General features: G+C 35.3%; 1 protein-coding gene across 1 annotated transcript in view; it reads right to left on the bottom strand.

Moving 5' to 3' along the window:
• The window catches only part of PDE7A (phosphodiesterase 7A), a 77,882-nt gene that overhangs the window by 36,932 nt on the left and 18,788 nt on the right, over window positions 1–22,162 (bottom strand). Inside the window, exons 2-3 of the mRNA XM_004679836.2 lie at window positions 6,809–6,869; window positions 2,585–2,668 (exon numbers count right to left, since the gene is read on the bottom strand). Coding sequence (XP_004679893.1) covers window positions 2,585–2,668; window positions 6,809–6,869 — 145 coding nt within the window. The remainder of the gene's footprint in view (window positions 1–2,584; window positions 2,669–6,808; window positions 6,870–22,162) is intronic.

Genomic DNA, 22,162 nt, shown 5'->3' with positions numbered 1-22,162 from the left:
GCTGCCATCTAGGTGTGGTCTTCTTTCAATGTTTCTGTACTTGAGATTCATACTACTTGAATCTGTACCTTAATATTAGTCTTCATCAAGCTTTAGAGATTTTGCAATCATTATTTTTTCAGAGATTGCTTCTTTTGCTATATTTTCCTTTAACTCTCCTTCTGGGGTCCTAATCACCTTTTAAACACATTTTGTTCCAGATTAAAAGATAGAAAATTAAAACTCCTTTTAATCTTCCTTCTTTGACAAGTTAGGTTCTATATCCGCTCTCTGATTCTGGGTAGGTTGTGTGACATTGCTATCAACAGCAGTTTCCAGGCCCAGGCTGTTTAAAACTAGAAGCTATCACGCTTCCTTTCTTTTGGGATGTTTGCTGAGGGGTGACCGCTACCATGTAAGATGTCTAACTCTGAGCCTGGTATTTATAGAGAAATGCTGGCCAGTTTCAGAAATTTCAGCAATCCCTACCCTGGCACAAGATAGATTCATTTTGAATGTTCTAGCCCCTGAAAATGACTTGGAGAAGAACGAAGGCCCCAGACATGTGCTTACAGTGGAGATATCCCAGCTACCTCTAGCTGTTTGAATTAACCCAGCTGAAGATCAAGACTTTGTGGAGTACGAAAAACAGAACTTGATATACCCTGATGACTAAATTCCCAACTCTGATATTCATGAGGATAAAAAAGGTGGTTTTATGCCAGTGAGTTTTGGGGTCATTTGTTATTAATGGGAGAGCTAATCCTCCACAGAGATCCCTAGCACCTCTGCACGGTCTGTCTGGGTGTGCCAAGAATGTCAGCTCTTGACAAATCTTAGAGGGACCATTTCTCATAGCTGGGTTTGTATTAGCCACTTTGAAGGATAGCTTTTTGTGGGTTAAAAAGTAGTCTCACTATAAAAGGAGCAAATTCCCCAACTCTACTGTAACTTGGATGGGAAGCAAACTCACACCCCACAGTATCCACATAAATCCTTCCATGTTACCACTATAGCTAGTGTTGGGACTAAAAGAACTGACACGTTATGCTCATTCTGCTTTCTGTGAATACTAAAGTATTTGCCTCTGATTCAGGACTCCACCAGCATACATGAGCCATCAATTTATTTTTTGCTTACAAGGTAAAATCCTTAACCTTTCACAATTCCTGATAGTAATGAGTAAAAAGGTAATGTCTTCTCTGTATTTTCTACCTTTTGCCTCATTGCATTTCATTAAAATATGTTATCAAAATTCAAGTTCACCAATTCTGTCTTCATTGTGGCCTACTTGCAGTTAAAATCATTTCCAATAAACTTTTTAATGAAGGTTATGCCATTTTTGAGTTTTACTGAAATTCTCGATTCTATTCTTTTTTGCCACTAACAAAATTATGCTTACTTTAAAGTTCTTATAAGACTTGCATTAAGATTACCTGTCGATATTTCTATTGTCTATTACTGCTCTTCACTTTTATTACACTGTTACCTCTTAGGCCTTTTTATTTTCAATTCAGTACTTGATATTGCATATGAAAAACTAGTGGTAATTTAAAACCTAGAGTAATGTTTAAAAATAATTTCACAGGTGTCCCACAAAGAACTTGACAATCACTTGAGGACCCTCAGATGTCAACCCTTTAAACATGAGACCCAGGGTAATGACACCTTCCTCCGAAGAGGATTAGATTTACTTCTAGCAGATGGCTAAATGTACTAAAGTTATAGATCACATTAATCTAATCATTAATTGAGCTATGTCAAAACTGGTATTTATTTCTAAAGTATAGAACTTTGAAGCTCCCACTGAAGCAGAGAGGGCCGGTCAGGACTAGCACCCCAAACTAGATGGGCTATAAACATCTATTTTAGTTTTTCTACACTAGGCACCATTGAAAATCAGTTTCTCATCTACTTTTCCCAGAATCAGCAGATGCTACCAAGGATAAAAGTAGCCCCATCTTTTGTATTCAATAACATTCCCATGTATTCAGATACATGTTTTATATTTTGTACAGTTTGTCTAATTTTTAAATTGGAATGTTAATCCTAAATTATCCAGCCATATTATCAAAAGGGAAATGGTCTATAAACATATTTAATATGTTTAATATTTAAGAGATTTTAGAAGTTATGTTTTTTCCCTTTCTGGTCATTGGCAAGACCCACAGAAGATGTTTTCAATATAAACACTGTACAAAACTTCCTTAAAGCTGATGTATATTAAATAATCAAAGAAACATCTTGTTAGACTATGAGATATCTTTATAAAATGTATTTACACAAAAACATCTTATCTAGAGTAATGGAGACATGCCATTTAGAATAAAACAACTTTTCAAAGTTTTTTTTTTTAAAGAAAAAATACTGAAATAATTTCATATTCAAATTAGAAAAAAGAAAAACTATCAGATTTCATATTTTAATACTTCCTGATATGAACTGCCTTTAACTATTTACAAGCATTATCTAAAAAGTGTCATTTATCAGACTTAATATTTTAAAAACATTCCAAACAATATAGCTTTTTCTTGTAGTCATTTTCTCTTGGAAAATTAATTTTATCAAGATCTCAAGTTTACTGACAGCATCTGTCAACACTTACCATGGAAAATACGAAAATCAATATACGGATGAGAACCTCTTCTTTCTGATTCAAATCCTGCTCGACTCCTTACCCGTACATCTCCTGCACAAAATAAAGCAAAGCACAAACTTAGATAGCTGTCATTTGAGAAGTTCCCATATACACCAAAATTCTATGTGCTATCTTATCCATGAGTAATAGTCCAACAATGACATAAGAGAATAACTACTCAAGAGCTTATTTATTTGAAAGGTTCACAAGTTTTCAGTACTGAGTTGAGGCTAGATGATTTCTTTTTTAATTCCATCCCTACAGTACTACAGTTATTATCATGGTCTACATTTAAAATCAGATAATCCAACCTAATATCTTATTTTGTCATGTTAAAAAAAATCTCAGCAGAAAAAAATTAAAAAGCCACAGTGAAAAGCAAGTATTTATTAAGTGTCTACTTTCTGCCTAACACTGTACTACAGCTATAAGGGAAAGAAAATACATTATCTATTCCTAAAAGGAGCTGACAATATAAAAAATATACAGAAAATTAAGATGGTAATGATTTACCTTAAATGTGAACTTTGATCAATCTTCACTTTTCTCAATGACAGCAAGTATATAAGGTGGTTAGTTTGGTATCAAAACTTTATTTTTATAAACTCATGTTGTTCCCTGGATCCAAACAACTTTTAGATTTACTTTTATGTACAGCAACAAAACCACTACAATCAGGAACTTTTTTGTGCCTTATAGCCATTATTAATTTAATTTTCTAACCAACTGTATAGAAATCCTAAACCCAATTTTACAGATACATAAACTGAGACTGAGAATTTAAGCAACAGGACTATGCCACAAAGCTAGTATAAAGAGGGGAGTCAGGCTTTAAATCTTTGGAGTTCTGTGGGCAACAAAAATACCATTTTTCCAAATATACCTTCACACCTTCAATGTTTATAACTTTTAAGTCTTCAGCCCTTATGTCTATATTCCTGCAGTCTGCTGATTGGAAGTCTCTCTTGCTTATTCTGTTTCTGTTATGTCATCATTCCTTCATGGCTCACATTTTATCTACCATGAGTCCATCACACACTCACGCACGCACGCACACACACACACGCACACACACGCACATCACTTCTTTCATGTAGCAATTCCTTCACTTGTTTAATGAGTGCCCTCTAAATGCTGGACCCTGGAAATCCAGCAGTGAGCAAAATACATAAAGTGCTTGTCATCATAAAGCTTATCTTTTCTGTGAGGTGTGACAAAACAAAAATAAGTAATTTCATTCTATGGAAGACAGTAATGAGTAACATGGAGAAAACCAATGAAAGGTAAAAGAAACAGTGAGGGAAAGTCCAGGAGGGGTGATTCATCTGTGTGGTCAGGGGCAATCTCATTAAAAAAAAAAGGTATTTATGCAGGGATCTGAAGGAAAGCTTCCCAAGTATGAGGAAGAACTAGTACACATACCCTGAAATGGGAGCTTAGTATGTTCCAAGAACAAGCAAGCATGGTTGGTGTGAGATAAGTGAGGGGAAGTGGTAAAAGTTCCTTCTCTCTACCAGAGAGGTAGCAGGGCCAAATCACGTTGGACCTAATGGGTCATTATAAAAGCTTTAATTACAGTGCTCTTGCCTGACTGTGACCATGCACCTGCCTCTTTTTCTTTCTCCATTCCCTAATAAATCTGACCTTTTAAAATCTAAAAAAACAAACAAGCAAACAAACAATAAAATTACACATACACACACTTTGGCTGTTATTCCAAGATAGAAAACCACTGGAGAATTCACGTTTAAGAAGACTCAGTCTGTCTGCAAGGACTAGAACCCAGTAGAAGCACATAAGCAGATACAAGGAAACCATTAAGGAGAAGTACAGTAATAAACAAGGCAGCAGCTATGGCTTGAGGAGGGGTATCCCATTGATCAAGGGATACAAAATTTCAATTATGCAAGATATTAGTTCTGATGATCTAATTAGCAACAATGTGACTATGACTTAATAACTACAGTTAGGTCAAGATGATAATAAGATAGGGGTGATAAAACTCTGGATATTCTTTGAAGGTATCATTCATGAGGATTTGCTATAGTGTATGAGAAATGAATTTAAAATCACTCCAAAGTTTTTTATCTGACAACCAAAAGAATAGATTCATATTTTCTGAAGACAATAAAAGACTGTAAAATCAAGATACTTGGGATAGTCATGTTTAATGTGATATACCAATTACATGCACCCATGTACAGATGTTTTATAGATAAAATGAAAAACGAGTCTAAAGAAGTGTATTTTGTTTTTAATTTTGTTATCAAACCATGCCCACTGCCAAAGTCCCAATGTCCTACACGTTAGTCCATTGGGTCTCCTTTCCCCTTTGTTTCCCACTTTTCTTCCCCTCTAGTAACCACAGTTTTGTAGTCATTATTTCAAGGGCTTGTTTTTGTGTTCTTTTGCTTGCTTCCTTATAGTCTACAGGAATGAAGTATATGTCTCCTTCCTTCTGCTTATTTCATTTAACATAACAAATATTTACTTTGTCTTTAATAGCTGAGTAGTATTCCATGTGCCCATATACCATATCTTTCTTAATTTGCTCTCTGTCTTTAGACATTTCTTTCCCCAGGTTGGCTATTGTAAATAGTGCTGAAATGTACATAGGAGTGCGTATTCTCCTTGAACTAGTGTTTTTGCTTTCTTCCAGTAGATACTGGGAGTGGGATTTTTGGGTCACATAGATCTATTTTAACATTTTTGAGAAGCTTCTGTAGTCTTTTCCCATAGGGAATAGACTAATCTATTTCCTTACCTATATCAGGATTCTTTTGTTCAGCACATCCTCTTATTTATTCTCCACACACACTCCAGTAATACAGTCTTTTGCTATGAGCCATTCTCACAGGTGTAAAGCAGTATTTCATTGTGGTTTTGATTTGTATTTCCCTGATAATATGTGATGAACATTTTTTTCAAGTGCAATTGGCCAGCTGTATGTTTTCTTTGGAGAACTGTCTAGTTCCATTGCCCACTTTTTGACTGGATTGTTTTCTGTTTAGCTGTGAGTTCTTTGTACATGCTGAATGTTAATCCCTTGTGGTATATATGATGTGGAAAATATATTCTCCTGTTCAGTAGAGTGCCTTTGTGATGATAGTCTTTTGTTGTGCAGAAGTTTTTTAATCTGATGTAGTCCCATTTATTCATGCTTGTTTTCCCTGCCAATGTAGTTGAGTTCTCAAAGACATCACTGTAGCCAATGCCTCACATTTTGCTTTTGTTTCATACTACATATTTTATTGTTTTAGGCTTTACCTAAATCTTCCAACTTTTCATTTATTTGTACTTGTAGGTATGGTATGAGATAGTGGACTGGTTTCATGTGAGCTTTAGGCGAGTAAGTCCTGAATATGTAGAGAGATGAACAAAAAGGAAAAAACTGTAACATCTGTGAGAGGAAAATATGTACTAGGATAGACTGAGCAAGGCAAGTAGGATACACAAGGTAAATTAAAGAGGGGGTAGGAGAGAAGAGCAAAAACAAGACATTGGAAAACACTTAGGGTTTAGAGTATGCCTCTTTCACTAACTTCTTCTCAAAGAAAATAGTTAAAGAATAGGTAGACTCAATATCAGATAAATTTCGAGCAAGAGGAAAGGAGTCATGGAAGACTAAGAAAAGAAATAAATTTGCCTATTAAAATCTTAGTAGTACATTTTTAATAGCATGAATTAAACTGCAAGGAATCAAGGAGCATGGAAATGAAGAAAAATCTAACAGAGTAAAAGAAAACCATATATATACATATATATTCATTTTATCTTGTAAACTTAAATAATGCATTAAAAATTGAAGAAGCAGGACAAGACAAATGTTTTCCTTGCCAACCAAGTTATAGCAAAAATACCTCCAGTAACAGGATTATCTGATCAAGCATATGATGGCCTCATCTTTGTTCATATCAGCATGGACATCTAGTATTTACCAGCTCTACAAATCTAAGACATTTTTATGAACAATATGCAGGACACAATTTTGAATTGTACTAAGACAGATATTTTTCAGTTACTGAGAACTGAGTTGTAGGTCACATCACATTCAACACTGGGTTTTTCCAACTGTCAGCCTCAAAGTAATAAATTAGTTATGCTGTAAACACTGATGAAAAGTTACCTATCAAAAGATATTTCAATCACAAGTGACAATAAGTAAAATTAACTGGTACTGATAAGACTTACCAAGCATACGAATGTACAATGCAGTCTGATCAGAACTGTCATAGGAAATAGCTCCACGCCTCTAGAAAAAAAAAAAATAGTAATGCATGATGAATAAATGGGATCTAATCTAATTCAACAAGCATGTATTTATTGTTTTGGAAGGATTATACAAGAAAATTAGATCTGGTGTCTACTCTGGAAATCTCTAGTTTTGAGGAAGAATAATACAACACGGTTAAGCATTACACCATAAAAGTATATATGGGGAAAAAAAAGTATATATGGAATTAGAAATATGCAGTAGTAGCGTAGAATTCAATATGTTGGAGTAAGTCACACAAACCCATCCATGTGGGGAAAGGGTTTCTGCAGAGGTAGACACAACTGAAGAGGAGATATGATTCAACTACTATACTTTAACAAGAATGAGTAGGGGGGCAAACAAGAATCAGACTTGTGAAGAAATCTATTACCTAGAAACAAAGAACAAAATGAAAATCAAATGCCCTGAAGGTCACAAAAAAAATGGGAATTTTAAAATCAGGGTAATTAAAGAGATCTCAGAACACATTGGCTCTACAAAATATGATGCCACTGAAAGATTTTAAAACTACATTTCATAATTAAAATATATCTTGCAGCATTATTCCTAGTAGCCCCAAAATGGAAAACAACCCAAATGTCTATCAACTAATGAACAGATAAATAAACATGGTATTTCTATACAAAGGAATATTATCTTCACATAAAAAGGAATGAAGTAATGATACATGCATGATCCTTGAGAACACTGTATTGAAAGTACTACATAGTATATGATGCCACTAACATAAAATGTCCAAAATAAGAAAATCCATAGGAATAAAAAGTATATTGGTGATTGCAACAAATTTGAGGTAAATGGGGAGTAAAAACTAATGAGTCTTAGTATTAATTAGAATAACTGCAGCAATGGTTGTACAACACTGTATACTAAAAATTATTTAACTGTACAGTTCACATGACTGCACAGTATGTTAGTTATATTTCAAGTGTTATAAAATATTAGTTGAAACTGATTACTGAAACAAAAATTTTTTAAGACCTAAAACACCCACAACACGTTCTTGCTAATGCTACCTCACATCTCTCTTCTTTGGTGTGTCTCAGGCAACATCTCTTACCTGGATTCCTGCAATGATTTTCCTGCTGCATTTTTTGGCCCCCAGTCCACTCTTTACATACATGCAAGAGTAAGCATTTTAGCCACTGCTTTAAACCCTCCAATGTCTCCCACTACACTTGAAATAAACTCCCATGCCAAAGCTCTGATTTCTAAAGTCCTCATGATCTGCCTACCACTTAGTCCTCTTTGCCTACTATCCTCTCCTCACTGTGACCCAACCGGTGGGCATCTTTGGTTTTCCTCAACCATACCAAACATTTCTCTGGCCAAGGTCACTGTATCACTGTTCCCTTTCTACCTCTCAGGCTCTAGATTAAATGTCCCTCTTTTAAAGAGACAACCAAAAGTTATCTGACAGCCATTCTCTTCCACAACTCCCTACCCTTGTGCCTTTATACAGCACTTTGCTAATATCAGTTTTGCTTATTACTAAATACAAGCTCTGGAAATGTCAACTCATGCAGTCATTATTGAAAGCAGTTTGGATTCATCTTAGAAAGCTGAAAATGGAAATTCCTCATGACCCAGCAATCCCACTCTTGGGTATCTGTCCAAAGTATGTAAAGTCATCGATGTAAAAAACAATGTTCTACAATGTTTGTCAATACAGATATGACAAATGTCTGCAAGGGCCCTTTTTACAATAGCTAGGACATGAAAGGAGCCTAAACGTTCAAGACAACTAGATCAAATATATGTAGTTTTTCTACATAATACTTTCATGCAGAAGAAAATATGAAATGCAGCTATTTACAGAAAAATAGAGGGAATTTGAGAAAATTATGTAGTCAAACAAGTTAAGAATGACAATTCATGTACAGAAGATTTGGCAAGTAAAACCTTACAGAATATTAATAGGTAGATATAACCAAATGCAGTGAGAGCTCTGGAATTAAGAGGGAAGAAAGAACAAGGGAGCATATGAGATAGAATTCAGAAAGTATTATGGAGCATATGAGATAGAATTCAGAAAGTATTATAAGATTATTTCTCCATTTGAAAATAAGCTGCTCAAGAGCAGGAATGTGTCTGTCTCACTGACCACTGGCCTCTAAAATTCTAATAATAGCTATTATTTAATAGATCCTAAGTATCTGGTAGCTACTTAAATGCTTCTATTGCCAATAGTGGATAATTTCTAAGTAAGACGTTAGGTAATAGAAAATAAAGGGATCAACTTAGTCTCTTAAAAGTTAAATTATGGATAAACAAGTCATGAACAAAGGAAAAGACAATCTCAAGCCAAGGAAAATTAGTTCACAGACAAGACAAGTATCTAGTTTTTCCTTTATTCCTAAAATGAAAGGAAAAAGAGTGCCTTATAAAAATTAGAAATTGTAAAGTGATAAATATAGTAAAACATATAACTCACAAGAAAGTAATAAACCAATAAACAGAAAAGATGTTTGACTTCATTAACAAAAGAAAAATATCAATTAAATTTATATAATTTCATGTACCCTTAAAAAGGCAGTTCATGGCCCTCCCTGGTGGCGCAGCGGGTTGAGGCACTGCACTGAGAAGCTTAAGCCACTTCCGCAATGAGTTCGATTCCTGCCTGCCCCGGAGGAGTCCACATGGCGCGGCAGACCTCTCCTGACCCGCCCGCTGCTCCCCTCAGCAGTGTACTTTTTCGATCTGCCTGTTCTGCTCCCCACTCTGTCTCTGGTGACTCCTCTCACCCTCCACATCTCTGGCCTGTACCCCAGTTCTATATGAATAAATAAATAAATCTTTAAAAAAAAAAAAGGCAGTTCATGAAATGAAAGAACAAGTTCTGAACAAAAATATATTTTTTTTAATTTTATAACAGTTTTTTTTACATTTTTATTTTTCCCCCATCTCAATTGTAGTCCCCGCGGGTTTCCCATCACCAAGTCACCCGTGTGCCATCACCAGAAAAATAAATTTTTAATCTTTGACAGTGGTTGCCTCTAGTGAAGGATAGTGAGATAGGAGGAGTGCTTTTTGAATTTCATGTGTCATAATTATAAAAAGTTAAAGTATACTCATGAATTCCACAAAGAAAAACCATCACAAATCCTAAGGAACTAAATGTTTCATGGCAAACTATTCTGAAGCAGTCACTAATCACTTGGTATTAAAAGCAACACTCACACCTGCTATTCCAATCTCCACAAGACATGTAGCTTATTAGATTACAGACCTTCCCTTAATACAATATTAGAGGAAAACCTAGTAAATTGGAGAGCACATATGTGGAAATAAAATAGTTGTATCAACTAAATCATATGATGCAACTAAAGATATATAACAGCTTGTTATCATGAATACCTACAGCCTGCTAGTGTCCAGTAACAACTTGGCAAACAGCTTTTTTCAAACATTAACCTATTATCTCTAACAGTCCTCTTTTGGGGGAATGGCTGGAATGCTATATTATTGTAGAAAGGGTATTTACTAAAGCAATCACTAATTAGAATTGCAAAACAGTGTCACTTTACATGCTAAGAATTGAGGAAGCCTAACATCAACTCTTAAAATATGTCAAAAATTGACAAATGGGCATAATCTAGATTATCCTATAACTATGCTACACTAAATTTATTTTAAGGTAATCATTTTAGATTTACAGAGGCACTAACTTTCAGTATTAAAATGGTAAGGTCTGTTATTAAAAAATTGGCAAAAAGTAGAACTTAATTTTAAATATATAATAAATTAATAGGGATGTATATGAAGCATTCAAGTTATTCTATTCATTACCAACTTAAGTCTGGTCCACAACCACCTTAAATGTTACATTAAACCAAAAGATATAACTTCTATGAAATAAATTCAAATATGACAATTTTTAAAAATAGACTTTAAAAAAAGCAGAATGTATCATAAGTATTTCCTGAGTGAAAATGGTCTCTCAGGTGATAGATGAATACAAGATTAAAACAAACAGTAAATTCCCTTAGTAAGCAATCTGAACAGAATAATCTAAAAAGCAAGCTGTGTTGAAGGAATACACACACACAATGCTGTTTTTTGATTTACACATATTTTTCTTTATATGTGCTTTATGCACCAACACAGCAGCACTGACTGTACATGGTTCTTAAAGACTCATTTTAAAAGTCATACTAGTAAAATTCTATTAAATAAAATTAGGAAAACAAAATTAATCAAAATCCTGTCACAATGTCAGTCACAACACACTGAACTATCAGCCACATTCCCACTTCATCTCACCAGTGAATGGAAATAACTGAGAAGCTTCTACACGTGACTCTTCTAATTTAGCCAGGCTGGGAACAGCTTGTAAAGCAAACTAGTATAGGTCAAAACATGGGCGAGGCCGAGCTAATCAGAAACTGACAGCTAGAGCATAAACAAGTTAAATTTTAAGGTTCCAAAAGAACCCATTGCCACACAAACAGGAATTCTGAGTGTCCTGTTAAGACACACACCTTGAATCAATCACTATGCCACATAAATTTTGACTTAAAAGGTTAAATGATAAAAGGTGTTTACAATATTAGTTAATACATAACTTTTTAAAGACAGACATGTTTTCAAACTGAGCAAAGATATTTTAAGTATCATTGTTTTTTGTCTTGTTCAAGTTTTCCACTAACCTGATCTACTGTGTAAAGCATGTGTTGTTCTCTTACATGGTAAAAGTAATAACACATTAACCTATCTGAAAACATCCACAATTCAGCTCATGCATTAATATCATCTTGACCTTTATTCAATAATGTGTCAAGCTAATATTTAAAAAAAAAAAAAAGTAAATATCTGTCAGTGCAACAGAAAGCTTAAAAGACAAGGATTTAAAGATTTTTGGTACATTGTTTAAGATACGTCTCTAATCATTTGCAAGGACATGATCACTTAAAAAAAATAATTGTTTAAAATATTATGCTTAAACATTATGTATCAGGGTGTTAAAGTCCTGCTTGAAAAGAAATTTAATTTTATTGAAGCTTTGTGCTGCTTATTAAATAACAGAGCTTTAAAAACTTAAAGTTAATACTCTTCAATTTCTTAATATATAAGGCTGAATGGTAGGTAAAAGAATTATTTTTATATAAGTATAAGTAATTAAAATAATATTTTTAGTTTAGACTTATCAAAAGGACAAATGACTAGCATTCCAGCAAGTATTTCTCAAGCACGATGTTCAGGATTTAACTTAAAAAAAAAAAAATACAATAACATAACATTTCCAATATGTTATAAGCTTAGCAGCACAGAACCTTAGGAGAGGCCATGATAGAGGGTGGTATAAGTTTATAATTTAGAAATCTTTGATTCTTTAAATATATTCTCCTAAGGAGAATGTTTAAGAAATGTATACCAAAAGTGTAGTTTTGTTTAGTTATTTTAAAAGTTGAGTCCTTTAATCATAACATTTTCTTTAAAGAAATGATCCTGAGGAAAGCTACTTCAATACTGATGAGTGAGACCAGAAAACACAAGGTGGGGGAAGAAAAAGTTACACAGGACTTTTAAGCTTCAAAAAGCTCTTTTAAACTCACATCTCTTTTAATCAGAGACATTTAAAACTGAAGCAACACAAGAAGAAATTTGATTATTTCATTCCAACAAAATACATAAGCTAATGACTAATGTCCCAAGTTTAAAAATAAAGATGGCCTACCTTAGAGGCAATCCACTTGATAAGAACCAAGGCCAGACACCAGATCAGTGTAATTCCCATTGGATCACTCAAAAGCCCACCACATAATCTTTCTCCTCTCCCAGAGAGCAATGAGCAAGGAAGACTTGTTAAGCGTTTGATAACAACCAGCTGTCCCGAGACAGGAGAGGGGACACTGACTGCTTGAACCTCAGGCAGCTGCCTTCAAACAAGGATCACCTGACTCCTCTGAGAGTGCGCTGCCAGCAGACCTTCCTACCCAGCGCGTGCTTCAAGTCACAACCCAGGTTTGGGGTAGAACAGCATAAGTAATGTTGGAAGAGGAAAGGAAAAAAAACTTTAGTGAAGGTCACCTAACAGTCTCACAAAAATGTAGACAGAAGAGGCTCAGCTTAACCTCAAACACTTCTAAAATCTTAACATTAACAGAATGCTTTGAAACATTTCCCAAAAATGTTTGGCAGTACTGAAAATTTCCTCATTTTGTGCACAAAGAACAACTTCACAGGTATAATGACCTGGCATTTAAAATTATCAATGCATTTCATTTTATCTTTTCAACTGTTAACACTGAATCTGTTCAACTTTATGAACGTTAGACTTGCATAAGTGTTGTCTGTGCAATTTAACGTAATTCAGTCATTTTGGACTTGAGAAAGGCCGATCTAACAAAGCATTTTCAAATAATTAGAAGCATATTTCTTCCAAGTCCTAATTACAATCTAGCTTATTTTACAATATGTCTCATTCTTCTCTGGGCTATCAGTGAACTCTCGCGACAAAGCACCTACATTCACCAATCTTCAGGATTTCTTTTAGAAGCTAACAAGCTGTGGATCGTAAGCCTTTCAAGAAAACACTGAAATAGCAACTTACTTATTCAACTACTCCTACTTACCAACCCCTGTGCTAGATGCCAGGGACAGAATCTTCAAGTAAAAAATATGATTCTCTCTCCTGCTCTTGTGAATCTTAGAGTTTAGCCAATTTACATTAATCAAAGGCTACAAATAAACACAAAATTGCAACTATAACATGTGTGAGATTGCTACAGCGGGGCTACAGCAGGACAGTACCTGATAACTGGAGGTCATAAGATCTCAGGTTCAGGGAACAAAATGGGATTTATTTAGTAAATGAGGAAGATAAAGAGTTCTCTATGCCACAAGTGACCACCTATCACACCCCAGGTTGTGTCCACAGTGTCCAAAAGACCTAAACAAAAAGCTGCTCATCCAAGACAATGCTGTCCCATCCACCGGGCCCGGAGCTCATAGCAGCCGGGCCAGCATTGAGCCAGGACCCAACTCACCGCCACAGGAGGTGCTCACAAGCAGCCCGCAGCAAGTTTGAAGGTTGGACGGACAGCACCAGAGGCAGCCACACCAGGAGGCAGTTCTGGAAAATCAACAGCTCTCAAAAAGTGACCCAGACACAGAGTGCCAGTCACCCATCAACAGTGCTAAGCAGCACTGGCCAGTAGTGCCAGTGACTAGTAGGTGATGCAAGATACACTGGTGTTACAGCTCTTTGTGGATTGTTGGCCCACACCAGCAGCAAACAGATCTTTGGGCCACGAGTCCTGCGGCTTCTGGTGCTCCTTTCAGGCAGTGTCAGAGCCAGCCCAGAGGCAGGTGTGGCAGCCTGGCCGCTGCAAAACTCTTTGGCTTCTCTGTGAACCTTTTTGGCTTCTCTTCTTTCTTTGGAGGTTGGTAGCTGGATGTCGCTTCTTGCTTCTTTGAAAGTCAGGAACAGGGTTCCCTTCAAGAATCGGAGAGAGCACCCTTTTCAACCAAACACAAAGCAAACAAGCAAGATCGTGCATGCAGAGCTTGCTGCTGCCCTGGCTTATATCCTCTTTCAGGGTTCCCCACCCACAAGGCTGATTGGACCTTTTTCAATCTGATGGCTAATTGGACTATTTACCAACCAGCTCATAGCTCACACCTGATGGGCCATTCTACAATCCAGGCACTAAACCCACGGGTCTCTCCACTGCCTGCAGCTGGAGGAAGCCAGACCACTGGGGCTAGCACAGTGGGCCTCATACTCCTCCCTGCAGCCCTGAATCAGGGGTTTCATGCCCTGGGGTGGCATGGTATTGGGGAGGCACTGCCATGTGCCATCACTGCCTGTAGCCTGAGCCCTACTGGAGCCACTAGTAGCGGGCAGTAAAATGTCCACCACCCACTGCTGCCTGGACTTCCCACAGGCAGTGCTCTGGCACTCAGCCCCAGAGCAGGGGGCATCTCTGGTTTCAAGTGCAGTGGATCAAGTCCAGAGGTGAGGGTCTTCTTCCAAGAATCCCTGGATGTAAGTGAATTGAAATGAGTCAAGAACATGAAGAGGACATGCACACACAGCTCCTTTATGGCATGCAACACAAACCAAGCAGGGTCAGTAAAAGGGAAAGGACAGGGGAGGCTGTCATGCAGGATGAGGGCCAGAGTGGAGGCCCTGGGAAGGATATGTCAGTCTTAAAGGCTATTTCCAATCTACTTTAGCACTCTTTGGTCCAGTATAGTTAGGTGGGGGTAGCAGCGGAGTGGGCACTTGATGGGCCACTGTGGCAGTTTAGGGGCCACTGTGGCACATCAGGAGAGTGGCGATGACAAAAATGCAGAGAAATGAACTGGTTCGAGGATTGACTGCTCAGTATGTGACAGGACTGTGTCCTGCACTACAGTTCATGAGGAGACAAAGTTGTTTTCATTATCAACAGTACACAAATGATGGCTCCAAATATTTGAAAATAGTACAAATGCTAATGTTATTTTCAGGGTCTCACTATTCTCTGCAGCCTAGTAATGTTTCAGTAACTAAACTCAGAGGATGCCTAGGAACAGGATAGAGTGGAAGAATGGATATTAGCCCAATTCTCAGGAGAAATTCTGGTCCTATGCAAGGGGTCACATACTCTGGGCCAGTGGCTACAACAGGCTGGATGGAGAACATAAATTCTGCTCCAAATAAGCACAGCAGAACCACTCATTTTCACACTTTCCTTCCAATCAGCTGCTTAAAAAGAGTTTATAGTCTTAAGAAGCAAATACAGTGATGCTACCTTTGACACAATTATTAAATATTATTATAAAATTAAATTATTAAATATTCTTGACCTCCACAGTGAAGTCAAGAATCTGCATTTTCTTTTCATCAAAAAGAAAATAAATGAACATGAGATAAAGGACAGAATCAGAAATGAGATACAGAAGTGAGACAGTGAGAAAGGCAGGTCTGAAAGTTCTCTTGAGGGAGCTTGCACCCCAGTTTCCTGGGACACCTTCTCTGGACCCTAGCAGGGCTGGGGTCTTGGCTTTCATTTTCACACTAATGCAGGATTAGTTCCCTAAAATGTGCCCCCATACACATTCAATTTCTAAAGATCCATTATAATGTTTGACACCAAAATAAAGAGTGAAGAAATAATCCTTCCATATCAGAAAATTACCTATTTGTATAAAAACAGGTATTGAGTTTATAGCCACAGCTATTTCACTGCTAATGACACATTTACATCATACAAATGTTTCAAAAATCTTAGGCAATATAGTTTTCCTTAAAAAACTAACTTTCTTAATGGCATTATCTTAATGACTTTCAATTTTCTATTTAAGATCATATATTTACTAATTTATTTTGACAAATTTCAAGCTTTCTCTTAATAACATGAAAAGTTCAGTAAGATAAAACAAAAACAAAAGCTACATCAATTAGTATAACTGCTCCTTTATATAATCTTTATTTCCTAAATCTCCTAAAAAATCTTTCCAGAGTTAAATCATGCATATAAATCATGTACACAAGGAAATAATTGCCTCTTTTAGACTAATAACAAATATGTTATTTTACATTAAGTTTCCCCAGATGTCTTAAGATTTAGAGAAGCAAAAAAAGGTAACACAAACAGCTGTACTAAAAATTAATGTAAAGGTTGCAGCTAAACTTCTGAAAACAAAATTTGGTAGTCTAAGAAGAAAGAAAAACTGTTTTACCTTTCTGGGTCTTAAAAAAACTTTGTTGTATACAGACCTCACTATTTTAGGACTGTGATCAATAGAAAGAAAGGTCTATGTCTTAGAGAAGTAATCCAAGCACAAATTTTATCCTTGGGGCTGTCTACTACCCACAGGACACCTGTCAATCTTGGCACTAAGTTTTAGTTACCCATATAGAGATTCGGCATGTCTCTCTCTAGACCAAATTAGGCTAACCTCATCTGCATTGACATCAGAGTATATAATTTTGGAATCTCATGAACAGAAATAGCCTACCCCACAGTTCTTTATATAAATATAGTGTCTATAGAAAACTTTACAGTGTCTATAGAAAGCCAAATTTATAATGTGAACACTAAAGAAAAAACCCTCTAATCAAGCTTTTACCATTTTGAATTCCAGCCAAACTTAATAACAATTAACCAGGACAGGTTATCTTGTTTCTTTTACTCTATATCAGGTGTTATTATCTTTTATTGATAAGAATTTTAAAAGAGATGAAGCTGACAAAAAAATTAAGCTTTGATAACTAACAAGAATTATTTTAAAACTATGGTACATGGAGATTTTACCAATTTATTAAGATCTTTATATCATGCTACTGTATAGTTCTGAATTTAATATTCTGTTATATCATATCCCAGAACTGAATGGCAATAAGCATGACATCAATCTTAGCAGATAATAATAAAAACACCATGATATTTTCTAAATATTTAAGTCCAGATAAACAACATTTATAGTAGTAAAAGAAATTAAGTGATTTTCTTATTGAACCAGTTTGTACTATTTTTTTAAAAAAAATAGTGGAGACAATGTGGAAAAATGGAAGTGATCACAATTTCTAGAAGGAAGAAAATAGTAGTGTAGACCCAAGAATTATGGAGTTTGAACTCAGAAAAGCATATGATACATACATTCTTAAGTGTAAGGTTAGCAGTATATTAGATCATTTAGGTATATTTAGATACCTAAATTTCAGCGAAGCTTCAGAAGTCTCCAATAATATCTTTAAGAACAAAACAGAAAATGTGACTCCTGTAGTACAGTTAAACAGACTCCTAGCCCACCAAACAAACATATCCAGAGATGAAGTACCTGAAACAAAACTAGTGGAATGCTAGAAGTCACCAACAAAACTCTACATTTGAACATATCTTGTGTCACAATTTACTGATCAGGGTGCAGGTCATACAGATGCATACCACATCTACAAACAGAACATATGCTTTGTATACATGTTTTATTTTAAAATGATTAAAAAAGAAAAGTCTGCATCTTGATGTAAAAGTTTTTAAAGTTTTTTTAAAGTTTCCTTTAAAAAATAAAGGTGAGACTGTTTAAACTCTTCAGAGACAATGATAAAAAAAAAAAACCTCAGGAGGCACTGACAGGTAAGTATTAGATCAGGGATGCACCATTACCTTCACTAGTTCTGAATATTACACTGGGAAATGCATACATGCATTAAAATGCAGACAGGAAAGGTAAAAAAGAATAGCTTATAAACTGAGCTGAATTAGGCAAAGAAAAAGAGGGACAAATAGGTGTTAAGTCCTTATTAGATCAAATAATCTGAGTTTAGCTTTATTTTGTTAAATTACAGAAGGAAGAAGTAAGGCTAACAGGCAAAAGTCTAACAGGGGAAAATAAAATTTGATTCACTAATACTGTCTAAGAACTTTCTACAATTTTTAAGAACTTTCCGTAATTAGAACCATGTAAATTGAAAGGAGGTGCTTCAAACTATATTCTATCAAGTAGGTTGTGGGACAGGCTAGAACAAATGCCCTTCAGGGGTTCTGCCAATTCTTCTAAGATTCTACAATAATATAATTGACTCAATTTAATAATCAAGACTTTCTAGGAAAATTACTGTTATTAAAAGTCCTTCAATAAAAAATTTATTCACCACTACACTCCACAAGCTGACCTATATTGAATTCCAAAAAGTTACAAGAATTATTTTTTAAAATAAAAACTATTTGGAAGAAACAACGAGGAATAAATTGTAGCTAACCAAGACAAAATCCTATTTTCTATTAACGGCTATTATTTACTAGGTGAGGTAAATGAATCTGTTCTGCAAAGTCATATACCTAAGCAGAGCATTGAGGCTGGCTCTCACTTCAAGATCAAGTAAAGTGGGTGAAGCTTAGCATTGGGTTTTTCACAACCTTCGGACACATGGAACAACAAAAAATAAAGACCAAAGTATAGAGCACCTCCTAGCAAAGTATAGAGTACCTCCTAGTAATTACTATTAAATGTAAACAAGTAGTGTTAACGTTTTTTTTTAAAGATTTATTTATTTATGCATACAGAACTGAGGTACAGGCCAGAAGTGCAGGGGAGGTGAGAAGGTTCACCAAGAGATAGAGTGGGGAGCAGAACACGCAGATGGACGAAGTACACTGCTGAGGGGAGCAGTGGGCTGGCCAGAAGAGGTCTGCCGTTCCAGGTGGGGCGGGGATTGAACTCACTCTGAAATGGCTTTAGCTTCTAGTGCTGTGCTTTAACTAGCTGCACCACCAGGTGCAAGTAGTGATAATTTAAAATAGTTTTTTTCCCTGAAACTTACTGAACTTTTTAGACAGTGTTCTAGATAGAGAACTTTAGGAGTCTGGCAAAGTATAGAGCACCTCCTAGTAATTACTATTTATGGAATACAATAGTAATAATTCTTTGTTCATTTAAAAAAAGTAACTTCAATCTGATCCTATGTAATTTGACAAGAATCAGCCAGAAGAACAATATAAAAATGTATACAGTCTGGCAAAAAGAAGTCTCTTTTTGATTTGCTATCACTTTGAAGGTCTTGACTGCAAAGAAAATTAAGACTAATGCTACCTTAAAGTTCTCTATCTAGAACACTGTCTAAAAAGAAGTTTAGTAAGTTTCAGGGAAAAACAAGAACTATTTTCTCTTAAATTAACACTACTTGTTTACATTTAATAAAATGAAGAGAACACGAAGGCTTCTATTCTTAGCGTCTATAATTAAAACGCCTTGTTTAAAATAGAAAAGACAGAATTTAAAAAGCACAATAACTTTTATTTTGATTTAAATACATTTTCCTCAAACGAAATGCATGTATAATCAACAAACCTTAAAGAATTTGAAACTTAATTTACTTCACTAAATAATGATAAAATTGTCACTTAAAAATATTTTCTTCAGAGAGAGAAAATAGAAGAGGTTACTGGAGCTGGAGGAAAAATAGCATGTTAAAATTTAGTGGGTAGCAGTTTCTGTGTGGCATGAAAAGAATTTTGGGAAATAGATCATGGTGATGATTGTACAACATTGGGAACGTAATTGATGTACAGGTTTAAATGTTTAAAGTGATAAATTTTATGTTAGCTGGATAATAGCACAATGAAAAATATTAACAGAAAAATGTTTCATCTAGTTTTCTTTCAAGTTAGGAATTTTCAAATCTGAAATTCATGCAAACAAATATCCTCTTTAATACATATGTTCAGGGTCACTGATCATGGATTCAAACACAAGGTGTACTTTGTCTAATAGCTAAATCTTGATAAAAGTATATTCTGAAAGTGTGTCTTAATCCTGGACAATGGAAAGTACTTGACACAAAGCTATAGTAAGGATCAAAATAGATAAGGTATGCAATAAAAACAACTCCATCTAAGTGTTTTTATCCAGTTCTCTAATAGTCCGAATGAAGTTATTAACTGAAATTTACAAAGCTTTAAAAATCATCGAAAACCCTCTAGTCAGAGCTTTGAAAATATATTCAGGCATACCAAAGACTTGATTCAAATACTTTTTAAAAATTAATTTTATTCTAGTACTATTTTAATTTTACATTTCCACCCATCTTTCCTTTTTAAAAGTTGATGTAACATTGGTTTACAACACTGTGTTTTAGGGGTAAAAGTTCACACCTCTTCAAATGTATGCTTATCATACTATGCCCACCAAGCAGAGCCTCCATCTTTACTATAGCCCATTGGGTCCTCTCCAACCCTTGTCTTTCACCGTTTTTCTCCCTAGAAGCCTCAGTTGTGTATTTAAGTTTTAATGGTTTGTTCTGATTTGATTTTGTGTTCGTTTGCTTTGTTTCTGTATATGCGATATGAATGAAAGTATCCTGTATTTGTCTTTCTCCTTTTGAATTATTTCACATTGCATAATCTCCACCAATTCCACTAAGATGTTGTCAATGGAAAAAATTCACAGCTGAGTTGCATTCCTGTCTCTATATACCCGCACCAATAGTGTAAGAGGATGCCTTTTCTCCACACCTGCATCAATAAGTGTTTGTTTCTGGTGTTTTTAATATAGGTGTTATCTCACTGTGATTTTGATTTGCATTTTCCTAGTCCTGAGTGATGAGCATTTTTTCATGTGCCTGTTGGCCAACTAAATATCTTCTTTGGAAAAGTGCCTAGGTAGCTCTTCTGCCCATTTTGTAATTTGGATATGTTTGCTTTTTGTTGAGTTCCATGAGTTCTTTGTGATCTTGACTATCAGCCCCTTGTTGGGTATAGAGTGAACAAATATTTTCTCCCATTCAGAAGTAGGATGTCTTTTTGCTTTAAAGACAGTTTATTTTATTGTGCAGAAACTTTTTAGCTTGATATTGTCCCCATTGTTTAAACTTTTTGTTTTTTCTAGTTGCTTGAGATGTATCCACAGACATAACTGAAAAGCTATGTCGGGAAGTATTTTGTTGCTAGTCTTATATTCCAATCTTTTATCCATTTTAAGTTAATTTTGCATGTGGCTGTCCAGTGTTCCTAGCACCACTATTGAAAAGTATTGCACTGCCTTAGTATGTATTCTCAGGTCCTTTGTTGTACATGAAATGTCCATAAAGATGTGGTTTAATTTCTTGCTCACATATCTATTCCATTGGTCTGCGTGTCTGCTTTTGTTCCTGATCCATACCATTTTATTACAGCTTTGTAGTATAGCTGAAAGTCTGGGAGTGTGGTACCACCATTCCCCCTCTTTTATCAGGATTACTTTGACAAATTGAGGTCTTTTGTGGTTCCATATGAATTTCAGCAATGTTTGTTCTATTTCTTTGAAGAATGTCATTGGAATTTTGACAGGGATTGCACTGAATATCTCTTTGAATTAAGATGGCCATTTTGACTATGTGAGTTCTTCCAATGCATGAGCAGGAAATCTCTTTCCATTTCTCTGTCTTCTCCTATTTCCTTTAACAATAACAGTTTTCATTACATAGGTCATCCCCTTTCTTTACATTAACTCCTAGGTATTTATTCTTTCTGGTATAATTATAAATGGAATTACTTTCTTTCTCTTCTCATCGTTTGTATATGGTAAGGCAACTTATTTTTGTACAGTGTTTTTGCAACCTGCCTCTTTGCTGAGCTGATTTGTTTCAATTGTTTCTTTAGTGGAGTCTGAGGTTTTCTATATATATATATATATACATATATATATATGCTATCATATCACAAATGATAATTTTTTTTTCTTTTCCAATTTGGGTTCCTTTTATATCCTCCTCTTGCCTACTTGCTCTAGCTAAGACTTCTAATACCATGTTGGAAAATAGTAATGACAGTGGATAGCCTTATCTTGCGCCACATCTT

Source organism: Condylura cristata, unplaced genomic scaffold, assembly GCF_000260355.1.
Source record: "Condylura cristata isolate star-nosed mole 26May11 unplaced genomic scaffold, ConCri1.0 scaffold00009, whole genome shotgun sequence".
Lineage (NCBI taxonomy): Eukaryota > Metazoa > Chordata > Mammalia > Eulipotyphla > Talpidae > Condylura > Condylura cristata.
The sequence above is the reverse complement of the archived record's forward strand: the minus strand, read 5'-3'. Positions and strand labels throughout refer to the sequence as shown.